The sequence below is a fragment of the Lentinus tigrinus genome (genome assembly GCF_003813185.1).
Source record: "Lentinus tigrinus ALCF2SS1-7 unplaced genomic scaffold L226scaffold_23, whole genome shotgun sequence".
NCBI classification, from domain to species: domain Eukaryota; kingdom Fungi; phylum Basidiomycota; class Agaricomycetes; order Polyporales; family Polyporaceae; genus Lentinus; species Lentinus tigrinus.
In genome coordinates this window covers 288234-302672 of record NW_027137932.1, presented here as the reverse complement: position 1 = coordinate 302672, position 14439 = coordinate 288234, and the positions used below count along the sequence as shown (strand labels likewise).

Genomic DNA, 14439 nt, shown 5'->3' with positions numbered 1-14439 from the left:
CCGGGGTTCCGCTCTCGGTTGTGCTCTCCTTGCCCGCGTCTCTGCTCACTCTTGTTCTCGTACGCTGACGATGGCTGCCCCTGCAGACCCGGGGTTTACCCCAATCCTCCTCACGCTGCCCTCCCTCACGCCCTCGCTCGCGCTCGAGGTACGCTCATCAAACCATAGCAATGACGTACCTTACGTACCGCCACCGACACCCCGCCTCAGATCCTGCCCGCAGGTCTAACCCTTCATAGGCTCTTTGTCCAGGCAGATGGCAAGGTGCGTCTATCATCCATCTTAACCACACATCCCTGACAGATTGAGCAGACACACGACATCCTGATTGGTCCCGAAGACCCCACGGGGCACATCACCCAGAAATACACCAACACCATTATCGGCCGCTACGCGAACCGTCTCCCCGTCGGCTCCTTCGCGCTCGATCGCGACGGCATCCACTCTGTCGTCGCTACCAAGGCGAACGAGAAGCCGACCGTCTCCCTCCACGGCGGCGTCAAGGGATTCGACCAGTACGTCTGGGAGCCTCTCGTCGACCCCTCCGCCTCAGAACTCTTCACCCCCGCCGAGCTCGCGACCATCCAGACTCGCATTCCTACATCAATCATCTTCAGGAGGATATCCGAGGATGGCGAGGAGGGGTACCCTGGTAAGTTGCTTGTCGAGGCGCTCATTGGTCTCGCCCAACCGGAGGGCGCCCCAAGCCAGACGTCGGACGGAGGAAAGGAGTGGAACCTCGGGAGTGTCGTCCTTGTCTACCGCGCGAAGTTACTAGACGAGAACAAGATCACTCCGATTAATCTCACCCAGGTGCGTCCCATGCTCTGTGCAGTATCTCCGGACTGACCGTATATCATCGGTAGCACTGGGGCTTCAACCTCGATGCCTCTCTGCAGGAGGGGCCGGAGACACTCAGCATCAAGGAGCACAAGATCGACATCAAGGTACGTGGAAGCATGCAATAGTGACACTGTAGTGGCCATGTTCATCCTAGACCAGGCCGACAACGTTGTCCAACTCAACCCAGAGGGCCTAGCCACGGGAACGCTGCTTGCGGTGACTGGCACCCCCTTCGCACACACGGAGAAAGCCAGCGGATTGATCGGCGAGTCCTTCCCCGAGAGCGGATATGGTGCGTCTCTGCCTCCTGTGTGTCCTATGTTGCAGAGCTCGTTAGCTAACTATTGAGCGCCATCTGAACTCGCAGACGAGTTCTACGTGTTCTCACAACGCGCTGCGCCGCCCCCGCCCTCGATCCTTCCCGCAGCCGAGTTCAAGCCCGAGCTTGATCTCGTCGGCGCCGCGCTTTCGCGCGACGGTCCCGCGGCCGAGGAGGTCGTCTCCCTCGCGGGCGCGAAGAGCGGCCTCCGCGTCAGCTTCTCGACCAACCGTGAGCATCTCCCGAGTCCTCTTCCTCTCTCCCTCTACTGCGCTCATAGCTCACTGACGAATGTCCGGCGGGTGCAGAGCCCGGTGTGCAGTTTTACACGAACAACTTCGCGATCCCCGAGAAGGGCGCGCGGAAGAAGATCCACGGCGGCTCTGGCTCGGTCGGCGACGGCTATGGTCCCGGAAGTGCGTCCTTTGTTCCTCTGTTCCCCGTGTAGGGATGCTGTTGAGCTAATCTATGTCTCGCGACAGCCGCTGCGTTTTTGGAGTTCCACGCGCCCCTCGCGGCGTGGATCCACCCGGGCGTGCGCGGCCCGAGCGGCGAGGACACGCTCCTCACGTCGGGGCAGGTGTACAACAACTTCGTGCGCATGAATGTGTGGTATAAGGCTCCGACGACGGCTTGAGCGACTTGTGAACCGGCGCTGGTTGTCTGCGGCGGCTGCGTGTGCGGGACATGGTGCTGTGTCACGTTGGCCATGGAAGAAGGAAGAAGTAATACTTGATACTTGCTTGGATTAGTGCGTGTGTATGATTGGACGAAGTGTAACGATATCGACGAATCTTTGACTCTGCGAAGGGGCCCATTCGTCCAGTGTCTCGAATAACATCACCCTCGAAGATGAGCGCGATACGGACTCCTCGCAGGAAATTGTCGTGACTGTCGTTCCTGTTCCGGTCCTTCTGTAGTTGCCTCAATAGTCTGTTAGGAATACATAGGTTGAACATAGGGACATGGACGAACGCGCGACATCATGCCCTACGCCTCAAGATCACCAGCTTCTCGCTCCGCACCATCTCCAGCACATGCATGAGCCCTTTCAGACCCTCGAACAACCCATCCTGGAACACATTCTTCAGATCAGTATTGAACTTCCACCCATCGAAACCGTCCACGATCGCCAAGGGCGCCCATGCACTCGCCGCAGATGGGGTTATAGAGGCTGTCTCGGCGATGAGATGCGTGATCTCTGGGGAGCGAGTGAGGGCATCGAACGACAGGTTCTCGGTCTTGTCGTATACCCAGTTTGTGGGATGTGTTCCATTGAGGGCCGGATGAAATGGAGGCGCATGGCTGTGGAGGAACAGCGACGCGCCCGTTTGGGCGGCGAGGTTCGAAATGTGGACGTGCACTATTGAATGACATTGGTCAGTCAGCCCAGTGCTTGCTGAGAGGGAAGGGAAGACTAGTACCATTCTCCTCCGACTCGTAGAGATGGTTGAACGCGTACAGGGCGGTACCGCCTGGGTAGTTCGCGAACGACGACCGCGCAAACAGAAACGTCGCGACGCAGTTGGCCGCAAGCATCGCGACAACCGCAAGGAAGGACAAACGGCCCATCAGAGTGCCCTTTCTTCTACCAGCCCTGCACACTCAAGGTGAGAACGAGGATACACGACGATTGCAACTGGGCGCACTCACAACCACACAGCGCCGCGTGCCGCGGCGATGTTGAACGCGGGGACAACATAGATCACAAAGCGCCATTCCTTGTGCGCGAGTCCGCTGATGATACATATGAAGGCGAGGTAGGGTAATAGCAGGGAGCGGATCCGCGAGTCCAGCAGGCAGCCAAGAGCCGAAAGTGGCATCGAAGATAGCAGCAGCTTCGGGAGGAACGACGTGAAGTATGCGTGGGGCGGGGAAGTCTATCGGCGTGCTGGGAAGTCAGCCGCAGAGTTAGCGATATTGTTTACAAAAAACGCACACCCCACTCAGAGCTCTTGCCCTGCAAAACGTTGAAGTAGATCCCGTACAGTTCCGGCCACAGAGGCCACTGTTGCCAAAAGTAGGAGTCTACCACCACAGTCAGAGCTGACGTACAATCAGCAAGCTACGTCTTCATAGGACGCAAAGGATAACTGACCAGCAGATAGTATGCCGGACAGCAGTCCAACTTTGACGACATCGTACAAGGTCGTATACCGCAGAATCATGGCCTGCAGCACAAATGGTCCAAGGAAGAGAAGGAGCTCAGAGCGGAAGACGACAGTGGTAAATGTCAGCAATGCGATAGCCCAATGAACACTGGACTTGGACGGGCGAGTCGAGTTCGACGCACGGTCAATGAGGAGGTAGAGGGCGATGTTCGCTACCAACAAAGCAAAGTAAGACGTGACACACACATATTGCAATCGCACATACCAGGAAGGAGCGCGAACATGTTGGGGAGTGTTCTTCCCATCCAGAACAGCAGGTGGAATTGGGTGCATGTCAGGAGGACGAACATCACCGCGGTCGGCCTCCCGAAACGCCTCGAGACGGCGCGGCGAAGAAGGCAGAGTCCAACAGCATTCGCACTTGCGAGCACCATCCGCGCTACATATGACTTATTGAGCACACAGAGCGCAGAGCGTGACGGGGAAGAAGAGGCGAAGGACGCGAACTCACCAATGACCTGTAAATCGAACTTGTCCGAGAATATCCCAAACCACGACCCCATCCGTACACACACTTGCGTCGCCCACGCCAGCACGACACTGCCCACAAACGTCCTAGGAACGGCTCCGGGAAAGGTGAAGTGGTCATACTGCTCCAGCGGCGCGAAGAGGACGGCGCGAATCCAGCGGAAGACAACCAGCGATCAGGGTAGGATTCTCGCACGCACAGAGAACGCTGAGCGCACTTTGTGGAGGTTCTCCCGACCGATGCCGTACATGAGCACGTCGTGCGTCGCGTGCAGGTTGAAGCTCTCTTCGACCTTTGTGTAAGGCGCGAGGGAGACGTAGCTCAGGCCCGCGAGGAGCAGTATCAGGTCCAAAGCGGCGCTCATGCTGCGAAGTTCCGTGTATTCTGAGGCGAGACAATCAACAAGACATAGGACTAGATGCAGAAGAGCAAGCAGTAGGTAGACACACCAGCGATGGGCGGAGTCCGACCCACGCTTGGCAGTAAACGCTCGTTGATCATTACTGACCGGCAAGGAAAAGAAAAAGGGCCTGGCCGGGAATTGAACCCGGGACCTCCTCCAAACGACACTTTTGAAAGGGAACCCTAAGAAGGAATCATACTACTAGACCACCAGGCCGTTGGTGGTGTTTCTGTGTAAGAATTTTGGTAGCGCATGTGCTAGGCATAATGCCATGCGCGACCGCGCGAGGACAGCCTGAGTCAACGGTGAGTGCGCCAGCACCTTTCGCTGTCAGTGTCAGCCTTTGGCATGCCCAGGGAACAACATAGTAAAACTGTTCGTGGAGATGTGAGCAAAAGTGCATTCTAACTCATGCTACGCTGATACATCTCTCTGTTAGGGGTGATACCAGCCCCCAATCGCGACTCAGGGCACTGTCGTCCACGGCACGACAACGACAGGAGCGCACCATGGTACTTCTCGCCGAACAAGAAAGGCTGGAACAGGAACCTGCGGATGTTATCGCAAGGCAAATTTCGCTGAAGATGGACCTGATTGACGTTCGGAGACAGCTCAATGGGGAGCTCGCGGTGCACCAAGTTCCGGACGAGATCCTGGTGGATATTTTCCACCTCGTTCGTGGTGTCCCCGGTCCCACGTATCGGGACGATCAGAATTGGCTCATGCTACATTCTGTATGCCATCACTGGCGGGAAGTCCTCTGCTCTACTCCCTCATTCTGGCGCGATATCTTCATGCATAGAGATTATGAGTGGACACGGCTCTGCTTCTCCCGGTCCCAGGACAGCCTACTCTCACTTTATTTCATCCATGGCCCCCTAATAATTCCTGACAGCGTCCTCCAGAGCACATTTCTCCCACTTTCCGCACCCCGGGTGCGCTCCTTGTCCTTCGTCGGATCGAACCCGCGGATTCCGGGAATCGTGCTGCATCTCCTGGCCGACACTACGACTGGGATCCCTGCGCTGACATCACTATCTCTTCACTGGCCATATGAAGGAAAATCTATGCCCATTCCAGAGCCTGTCGAACACCTGGTATGCCAGCTCCAGTCACTTACCCTGCACGTGTACGCAGTTCCCAGAGCGATCGTACAGTGTCGGCACCTCCGATCCCTTCGGCTCCTCAACACCACTTTCCCCCACACCACGCTGGAGCAACTCTTGACCATGCTCTGCCATAATCTTCTCCTAGAGGAGTTGGTTATTCAAGGTAGTCGGAAGACCGATGGACTTCCGCATTCGCACGCGTCATTCGAATCTTCTCCAGTCCAGCACTACCACATCCCGATAGCATTCACCAGGTTGGACACGTTGCGCCTAAACTCGTCTCGAACCTTCATTCAACACATGCTCGGTCGATTTCGTTTCCCCCAAGCGATTGAAGTGGAGGTCATCTCGGATGGTCACAACGTGCTACCAGCGGGCGAGGGCGTTTTATCCCAGTGTCTCTCGCTGGGGCGGCAGTCGTGGGTAGAGACGTTACCCGTACTCTCCAACGCAACGGCTCTCTCCATCGATGTTGATGACGATTTCTGGGGCTGCCGCATGCGCGCCACAATCCCAGACACCGAAAATCCAGCCGTGCTCTCCGTTGAGCACATGGATGTACGGTCGTCCTCGATCCTCCCGCATGTCCTGCGCGACATCATCCGAACATTCTCAGCTGCGCCGATGTCGGAGATATCTCTGGAGGTGGGAAGGGGCCCTCCCATCGACCGCAGCGCCACTGCAGAGACCTGGGCATCCTTCTTCCGCGCATTCCCCCTTCTGGACACGTTGTCCTTGATCGGTCCGTACACAGCGGCCTGGTCGATGTGGGAGGGCCTCCTGCTCGCCTGCTCAGCCGAGTCGGTGGACGCATCGTGCTGCCCTCGTCTTCGGCGGCTCACCATTGTGGAGCACTATCCCAATGACTTCCTCACGTCCGCACGGACCTTGACAGCGCGGAAGCTGATGATCGACGCGCTCGAGGTTCGAGCACGGCGGGGACAGCGACTGCAGTCGTTCAATCTGAAGCGTCTGGACAGAAGCCGTCTTCTCTCCGGTGGGCCTGGTCAAGAATTGACCGAACTGGTGGATTCATTCGCCTACAACGTGGGGCCGGATATGCCGGAGCTAAAGGTGCGTATAACTTCGTTCGGCCTTCATCCAAGGACTTATTCCTGGCTCGACGGTTATCTAGTTTCAACTATGGGACTAGGCCGAGCAACCAGTGAGAAGCACCTACATCCCCGCATTGGTATTTCTCCGATCTCGCGAGTCTGAACGGAACGAGCTCTAAGTATCCACCGCTGTACGCATGCCACCATCTTCTAGCATTTTCTCCGACATGTTCTCGCCTTAGCCAGAGATTATAGCCTGCTTCTGGTGCAGGATTACTTACATACTTATGTAGGTGGAGGTACGTATTCCTCGCACGTCTTCGACTGGCACGATTAATTTTCCACTTTGACATGTTTCACCAAGCGAACTCGTTCAAGTTTTTCCGTAAGTAAGGGCCCACCATAGTTACTGTTTGTCAACAAGTTGTGTAGCGTGTCTGGTTGGCCAGGTCCAGATATTTTGAGGCAGGCCTGAACCCACCCGAAAGGCCGATGAATGTTGATCTAATCTTATCGGGCCGGCGCTCAAGAGTCTCCAGCTGCCAGCTCTCGGAGTCGCTGCTCGCGACGAGTCTGTTCATGCTTCTGCGCAACCATTTGCCAAGCCTTCACCCACACAATTTCCGAGTATCTTTCGACCACGGCGATGAATGGGTCAAGGCATGTTGCGTACGAGTCTTCTCACTACCACAACAGACTAGCAATGGCTTGGTAAGCACCCTCCCAGCTTGCCATCCTAAATCCGATTCGGCGGAAATGTCGATTCAGAAGATCACGGAACGTCATTCTTGCGTGCCGGGCGTGGTAGTCCTCGCACCCTCGAAGTCGTATATATACCACGTATCCTGCGATATCAATACTGTAGCAATCCTTCCCACTCTCCCACTCTCCTGCAGTCCCAGTCGTAAGCAATGTCTACTCAGAAAGCCCTCTACGTCCCCGAGAAGCAGGCTCCTTTCAAGATCGGCGACGCTCCGCTGTACGAGCCTGGTCCGAAGGAGGTCCTCGTGAAGCTCTTCGCGACTGCGCTCAACCCCGTCGACTGGAAGATCCAGACGTACGGCTATTTTATAACGAATTACCCCACCATCTTGGGTACAGACGCGGCGGGCATCGTCGAGAAAGTCGGCTCGGAGGTCACGAACGTCGCAAAGGGCGACAAAGTGTGAGCACCCTACACCGCATAGGCGCATTATCGGCGAGCGACGCGTCTGACCTATCCTCAGTGTCTTCCAGGGATGGTTCGAGAACAAGTACGCGACTTTCCAGCAGTACACGCTTGTTCCCGCTGAGATCACTGCGAAGGTACGCATGCCGATGACGTCGAAGCAGCGCACGTGTACTTAGGTGCTTCGGCTTTGTAGATCCCCGAGAACATCTCGTTCGACCAGGCGGCTTCCGTACCACTTACCCTTGCCACTGTCCTCATCCCCAACTTCAACCACAACCCAGAGGGCAATACTGCGAACTTCACCGCGCCCTGGGAAGAGGGCGGAAAGGAGAAGTACGCAGGCAAGCCTGCGTTCATCGTCGGCGGTTCATCGTCAGTAGGACAGTATGGTATGTCAATTTCGTCACTGCGATCCCAAACGAAAGGCTTATGTGTCCATTCGCTAGCCATCCAAGTCGCAAAGCTCTCTGGCTACTCACCCATCATCACGACCGCCTCCCTCCGCAACGAGGCCCTCCTCAAGTCTTTCGGTGCAACGGCTGTGATCGACCGTTCGCTCCCTGCGCCCGAGATCCTCGCCGAGATCCAGAAGATCACGGGTGGGAAGCCCATCGAGTACGCCTATGACGCCATCTCGCTCGCGGACACCCAGGCGCTCGCGTACGACGCGCTCGCTCCCGGAGGCACGCTTATCATCGTGCTCGATGAATCTGTCCCGGCGGAGAAGAAGAAGGCGAGCGACGACAAGCGCGTCGTCCATGCGTTTGGCAGTGTGCACCCGCCTGAGAACAGGGCGGTCGGCGTGGAGATTTACAAGAGGCTGAGCGAGTGGCTGCGCACTGGGGTCATTGTGGTACGTCCGACTCTGTGTTTCTCACTGCGCATGTCTGCGTTGCTGATCAGTATGGGCTTTGTACAGCCGAACCATGTTGAGGTGCTCCCGAACGGCCTTGCGGGTATTCCTGATGGTCTTCAGCGCATGAAGGAGGACAAGGTCAGCGCGACAAAGCTCATCGCGCGTCCTCAGGAGACTGCGTGAGGTTCGTCGTGCAAAGTAGTGAACGAATTTGTATTCTGTTGTATTTGTATTCGACAGTGGAGTCCCCACGCAAATTGCGAACGCAGGTTCTCGCCTACGACTCCATTTCATAGTGACTTGGCAGTTGTGAGGTCTACTCAGCCTGTGCGTGTCGTGTCGCCGTGGAACTGTGGATTGAACACGGCACGACTCCTCGCCCGGGTTAGCCAAAGGCGAGGAATCGACATGGAGCTATGTTGGTATCGAAAGCGCGCTCTCGGACGCGAACACATGTATCAGCAAGGCTCCCATGTGAGTCACTGAGTGCCACATGCCGGAGTCGACAATTTGACATGTGAAACTGAACCTCCACGCTATTCAGAACTGCCCCTTCGTCTTGAACGTACAAACATCCACACTTGAACGCCTAGACCGTTTCTTGCGGGCGAGCAACAAGCTTGACACCGCTGCCCTTGTTCGCCTTCATACGCTCAAGGCCCTCCGAGATACCGTGCAACCCTCCCGGCAACACCTCAACCCTGTTAGGCTGCCACATGTCTATCAGCTGCCGTCACCAAACGACAAATCGCAGTACTCACCACAACAACCCCAGTCCGCAGCCACTCCTCCAACCTCGCGTATAGCTCCACCCCGAGCTTCTTGTTCTCGGGCCATTGCAGCGCAGCGCGCGGGTAGACAACCTTCCTCGCACCCGCGTCACGCTTCACCTTCTCAGCGAGTATGGCCTGAGAGAAGGGATCCACGACGACGAGCGCGCCGTCGGCCGCCAGGGCGTCGTATGCCAGATGCTGCGTTGCCGCCTCTGCGATGGCATCGTATGCATAGGCAATCGGCTTTCCGCCTGTGGCCTTTTGTAGCTCGGCTGCGATGGCCTCGGGGGAAAGAGAGCGGTCGAAAACGTGCATGGCTCCGAGCGACTTGAGATAGTCGGCGTGCTTCAGCGACGAGGTCGTAATGATCGGCGAGAAGCCTTGCAGTTTGGCGAGCTGTATAGCTGACGTTGGGGCGTGTGAGAATTGCGGCGCTACCGAATGTTATAAACCATTATCGTACCGTACTGTCCGACGGAAGACGAGCCTCCCATGATGAGTGCAGGTTTGCCTTTGAATTTCGTCAAGCCTTCCTCCTCCCACGGCGCGGGGAAGTTGAGGGACTGTGCTCCAGGCTCGTGCGGCCAAATACCAGTCGCAACCGTTGCAAGGCAGAGGGGGGCAGAGGCAACCTGATCGAAAGTGAGATTGTCCGGAATCTGGGCATTGTGTCAGGTTGATGCCCTTGCTACTGGGAGTGAAACCGCGCCGCACCTTGGCAGTATTCTCTGTTGGGATAACACAGTACTGCTGGAACGTCGAATGGACCCGTCCATCAACCCCGCTCTCGAAAATACTTGCAAATGTCAGCAGATGGGCAGACACCATGGTAGTCAAAGACTCACACTCTGTCGCCCTTGGTGAAGTTCTTCACCTGCGGTCCAACCTCCTCTATGACTCCCGCACCGTCGAGCCCGCTGATGTACGGGTATGTGCCGCCTATCACCGACACGCCGTAGGTCTGAACCTTCCAGTCGCCCGGGTTCAGGGCGGCGGACATGATTTTCACTAGGACTTCGTCCGGTCCTGGAGTTGGTACGGGCCAGGCGTCCAACAGTGTGAAGGGCTGCCCCTCTGCAGGCAAACCGAGGGCTTTCTGCGTAGTCGGGGTCATGGATAGAGAAAAGTCGGATGAGCTTGCGTTGTCCGTGAAAATAGATAGATTGACGAGCAGACAGATGCCTGCGCCGCTATATAGGAGCGCTCAGTCTGTCGCACGGACGACATCATCTGCAGATTTAGTAGAAGTGTGTATGTAGGATGAGAATTCTACCCGAATTTCGCTCCGAATGGGGAACAGCTTACCAATTTAATAGGAGGGACGGAGTTAGCAGATACCAGGCAGATACGAAGCTCACCGTCCAGGGTCGAGAGGGCAGCCCCACACTGAAACCCGAATGAATGTCGTACCTCCCAACCGGGGACCTACAAGCGTGTGCATCCGTCGCCTTGTGCAGACCACGGCCTGAGTTCACTTGGGTGGGCAGCTCCGTGCCCGCGACGGTATCTAGAATGACGAATTGGCGACTTCCATCTGTGATGTGAAGTGAGTCCTATAGTTAGTAGAAGGTCCCGGGACAGGTGCATCTTGCTCACAAACAGCATCGGATCCGCCGCCTGGAATATGGGGCAGGATAAGTAGTCAGCACGACTTGCTGAGTGTGCTGCGTGGATGTCGCTACCTCGACCAAGTCGGCGAGTTGGTAACTTGAATAGCAAGTCACTGAGCAGAGAGGATGTGAGCACACAGCGGGCTCACTGCAGGGAATATGTTGAAGGTTGTTACATTAAGAGAGTCCGGATGATCGAACAATGTTGGCACAATATGAGGTGGCTCCATCGTGGTTCATGACCATGAATTTCGAGTAAACGGGTCCTTTGATGCTCCGGATAAGTTGTGACGTTGCGAGCCGACGAGAGCTCGTTTTCGTCAACGAGTCCAGGCCGCCCAACCTAGTACTTCAAACCTTCGCTCGCCGAGAAGCTCGAGGCTAGCTCTTTTGTCATGCGCTAACACCTAGCAGCTGATAATATAGTCCGTCGTTTCTCGGTCAGCTGAAGCTGCTAGTAGCCGAGGCACTGAGGATTAATAACACAATATAGTATATTTATGGTTGGCGAGTTGCATGGCAAGATGGCCGAGCGGTCCAAGGCGTGTGACTCAAGCGAAAGCTTGCCTGCTTAGCGGGTTTCTCATCTGGGTATCCAGGCGTGGGTTCAAATCCCACTCTTGTCACTATTTTTCTTTCCTTTTTCTTTGGGCGAGGCGTGTGCCTAGATGCATGGCTACGGACCGGGAGTCGGGACGTGGTGAGGAGATGACCTCGTGCGGCACTTTTCTCCGGTCCACCATCTGCTCTCTCCTCTCGGATACTTATGAGAACACCATCGATGGCTGCCCCAGTTCTCAATCTTTCTCCCGATCACCACCATGGCCGCACAACTCCCCATCCCTGTATACACGTCCCTGGACCAGGCTATGCCTGATCTCCAGACCGCTGCCGTCCAAGCGTACGTTCACGCACATACGCGACTGCCTGCAAGCTCACGCGACGTGCCTCAGTGTTCGATACAACAACCTCGTAGAAGAGTTTGAGAAGCGATTTGAACACAAGCCATCGTACATCGCGCGTGCACCAGGAAGAGTCAAGTGCGTTCTCGTCTCGAGTTTGCCAACCAGAGTCTGACGGAGAGACCTTCGCAGCTTGATCGGCGAGCACATCGACTATGTGCTCTTCGGTTGCTTCCCCGCAGCCATCGAGCGCGACATCATCATCGCATGCGGCCCCTCCACCTCTGCGCCAGCCGGATCCGGAGGTGTTCAGGCGGCCAACCTCGACCCTAAGTACAAGCCACAGACCTTCGTGCCAATGCTTAAGACGGGTGGACCTACAGCTACGGAGGAGGCGGACGCGGCCAACACTGTGCATGCCGAAGCGTCTTGGGAGTTGGATATTGACACGCGTGAGCTGAGATGGGAGAGCTATGTCAAAGCTGGGTACTACGTACGTCTGCTTTTTTTTCGTTCTGACAGTCTGTTCTTCTTGGATCTATCTCTCTCCTCTTCTGGTCAGTTACTTAACAGAGGTCTCGTAGGGTGTCTTGAATCGCTTCTTCTCTCCTGCCTCTGGATCACAAGAGCACCCAGTACCCGTTGACTTGCTCTTCACTGGATCGGTACCATCAGGATCTGGTCTCTCCTCCAGGTATTATGGTTCGATCCCTTGCTATGTTCAGTACTGATTGACTCTCGCAGTGCCGCTATGGGCGTGGCGTCTGCGCTCGCGTTCCTGGTCCTCAATGACAAGCTAGAGGGCCTTTCGAAGGGTCAACTCGTTGAGATGGCTATGCAGAACGAGAAGCATGTTGGTGTGAACAGCGGTGGGTGAGTGATGCCATCTTTGAACGCATATAGCATGTTCATAAAACACCTACAGTCTTGACCAGGCTGCCTCCGTCATCTGCACCCCACACTCAGCTATCTTCGTGAACTTCTACCCTAAGCTCACCGCAGAACCGATCCCTCTCCCGACCCCTCGAACGGTCCCTCGCGCCGTCTTCGTATGCGCGAATTCGCTCGTAGTCAGCGACAAAGCCGTCAGTAAGTAACTCGCGGTGACGTCCTCCCCGCTTCTGGAGCTCACTATACCGCAGCCGCGAAGTTCCACTACAACCTGCGTGTGGTCGAAACTCTTGTTGCCGCACGTGTGTTGGGCCGCCTGCTTAACCTGCCGCTTACGGCTACTGAACGACCGACACTCCGTGTCATCCTCTCAAGATGGCTCGGCACGCCCGAGGCCGACCTCGAGAAGGAGGATGTCAAGTCCGCCATCGAGCGCTTCCTGCCCGAGATCGAGAAACTTCGTCCCTCGCGTGAGGGACGCGCTGCGGGTGAGGAGGGCGTGACAATGAAGGAAATGATAGAGCTCAGTGGGCTCAGCGAAGAACAGTTCAACGAGGTCTACCTCTCCTGGGTCGAAGGTGCGCATCCCTCTCCCCTCATGCGTGCGTGCGCAAGTGCCCTTGCTGATCATGCTACTTCACGCTTCGGGTGCTGCAGTCGAGGCAGAATACTTCCAGCTTTACAAGCGCACGCGGCACGTCTTCACCGAAGCCCTGCGCGTGCTCGAGTTCCGCGAGGTCTGCGTGCGCGCACAGGCGACGGAGGGCGACCTGCCAGAAGAGACGCTGAAGCAGCTCGGCGCGCTGCTCGACGCGTCGCACGAGAGCTGCTCCACGCTGTGCGAGAGCTCGTGCCCCGAGGTCGACGAGCTGACGCGGCTCGCGAAGGCCGCGGGCGCGTACGGCTCGCGCATCACAGGCGCGGGCTGGGGCGGGTGCACGGTGAGCCTCGTGGCAGAAGACAGGGTCGAGGAGTTCATTGCGAAGATCAAGGAGGGGTATGCGCCGTATCGCGAACTGAGCGAGGAGAAGCTGCACGATGCGATCTTTGCGACGAAGCCGAGTTCGGGGGCGTTTGGTGTGTTATGCTAGTCAGCGTGTGCGTCCGGTTCCGACAGGCTAATGAAACCCCTTTTGTGGTGTTCAGTGTTGAAGTTGACCGAGTAACCGCTATCGGTTCGATTCCCGAGATGAATTCCAGAAGTATATCAAGACTTGTATTGTACTACACTTACAACAGAATGAATTCAATTGACCCGCAGCACACTCAGCACGTCCTGACTGCTCACTACTTATTCGGCACCATGTTCCACTGACAGGCGGCGGGCTCTAATTCTGTTTGTGAGCGAGATGCACCTATTCTATGACCTTCTACTAGCCATAGGACTCACTTCATATCACAGATAGTGAACTCAAGCCGTGATCTGCATAGGACGACGGATGCAAAGGCTTGTAGATCCCCGATTGGGAGGTACGAGTAGAAATTATCGTCCCTGAATAGCCATTCTGATCGTGAGCACATCTAGTTGGATTCTAGCGTGTGTCTGTTCCTCTCGACCTGGTCGTTGAGCTGCATGTCTGCCTGGTCGGTATCTGCTAACTCCGCGTCCGTGGACGCGTCTCTCTACGTTCAGTTCATCATATCTCGCTCCCCTTTTGGAATCTCCTCCGGTCTCCATTCCCGAGTACGTCGGGAATCAGGGAGGAACAATCGCGGTGTCTCGGACTTTAGTTGTAGGCTAGCCCTCCTGTCCCTCTCTCGATTGGTAAGCTGCTCCTCACCGCAGCGGAAGTTGGTAAGCATGGTAAAGGATTCCCATGCTCTAGTAGCGTCCGTACGGGACCGACTAAGTGCACGTATATAGCGG

At 56.2% G+C, this 14439-nt stretch overlaps 6 protein-coding genes and 2 non-coding genes across 8 annotated transcripts; 5 read left to right on the top strand and 3 right to left on the bottom strand.

Moving 5' to 3' along the window:
• The first annotated feature begins 58 nt into the window (after positions 1 to 58).
• Positions 59 to 2076, top strand: L226DRAFT_537235 (galactose mutarotase-like protein). The gene is made up of 8 exons (XM_067681288.1): positions 59 to 148; positions 211 to 264; positions 313 to 813; positions 867 to 947; positions 1003 to 1135; positions 1211 to 1393; positions 1471 to 1578; positions 1645 to 2076. Exons 1-8 carry the CDS (start codon positions 71 to 73, stop codon positions 1797 to 1799), a joined length of 1293 nt encoding a protein of 430 aa, XP_067533004.1. The 5' UTR covers positions 59 to 70; the 3' UTR covers positions 1800 to 2076.
• A 38-nt stretch (positions 2077 to 2114) lies between these two features.
• L226DRAFT_537234 (uncharacterized protein) lies at positions 2115 to 4173 on the bottom strand. Its single transcript, XM_067681287.1, is given in 9 exon segments — positions 2115 to 2525; positions 2587 to 2755; positions 2772 to 2774; positions 2815 to 3042; positions 3102 to 3208; positions 3261 to 3485; positions 3539 to 3712; positions 3785 to 3923; positions 4020 to 4173. 9 exon segments carry the CDS (start codon positions 4164 to 4166, stop codon positions 2146 to 2148), a joined length of 1572 nt encoding a protein of 523 aa, XP_067533003.1. The 5' UTR covers positions 4167 to 4173; the 3' UTR covers positions 2115 to 2145.
• A 155-nt stretch (positions 4174 to 4328) lies between these two features.
• Positions 4329 to 4421, bottom strand: L226DRAFT_t181. Its single transcript has one exon. It is a non-coding gene; the product is annotated as a tRNA-Pro (tRNA).
• Positions 4422 to 4516: 95 nt separating this feature from the next.
• On the top strand, positions 4517 to 6863 carry L226DRAFT_614865 (uncharacterized protein). The gene is made up of 3 exons (XM_067686700.1): positions 4517 to 4592; positions 4645 to 6388; positions 6450 to 6863. Coding segments are annotated over exons 1-3 (1764 nt in total). The 5' UTR covers positions 4517 to 4590; the 3' UTR covers positions 6468 to 6863.
• A 29-nt stretch (positions 6864 to 6892) lies between these two features.
• Positions 6893 to 8680, top strand: L226DRAFT_511904 (GroES-like protein). Its single transcript, XM_067678319.1, has 5 exons — positions 6893 to 7534; positions 7596 to 7674; positions 7734 to 7929; positions 7987 to 8393; positions 8460 to 8680. The coding sequence occupies exons 1-5, from the start codon at positions 7281 to 7283 to the stop codon at positions 8577 to 8579; spliced, it is 1056 nt and encodes a 351-aa protein (XP_067533001.1). The 5' UTR covers positions 6893 to 7280; the 3' UTR covers positions 8580 to 8680.
• A 305-nt stretch (positions 8681 to 8985) lies between these two features.
• L226DRAFT_467013 (GroES-like protein) lies at positions 8986 to 10283 on the bottom strand (the record flags this gene model as incomplete). The annotated part of the gene is made up of 5 exons (XM_067676021.1): positions 8986 to 9105; positions 9158 to 9573; positions 9633 to 9828; positions 9884 to 9965; positions 10015 to 10283. 5 exons carry the CDS (start codon positions 10281 to 10283, stop codon positions 8986 to 8988), a joined length of 1083 nt encoding a protein of 360 aa, XP_067533000.1.
• A 1014-nt stretch (positions 10284 to 11297) lies between these two features.
• L226DRAFT_t185 lies at positions 11298 to 11405 on the top strand. Its single transcript has one exon. It is a non-coding gene; the product is annotated as a tRNA-Leu (tRNA).
• Positions 11406 to 11600: 195 nt separating this feature from the next.
• Positions 11601 to 13663, top strand: L226DRAFT_467065 (Galactokinase; the record flags this gene model as incomplete). Its single annotated transcript, XM_067676022.1, has 8 exons — positions 11601 to 11680; positions 11733 to 11819; positions 11874 to 12174; positions 12266 to 12375; positions 12426 to 12554; positions 12607 to 12770; positions 12824 to 13150; positions 13230 to 13663. 8 exons carry the CDS (start codon positions 11601 to 11603, stop codon positions 13661 to 13663), a joined length of 1632 nt encoding a protein of 543 aa, XP_067532999.1.
• Between the last annotated feature and the right edge of the window lie 776 nt (positions 13664 to 14439).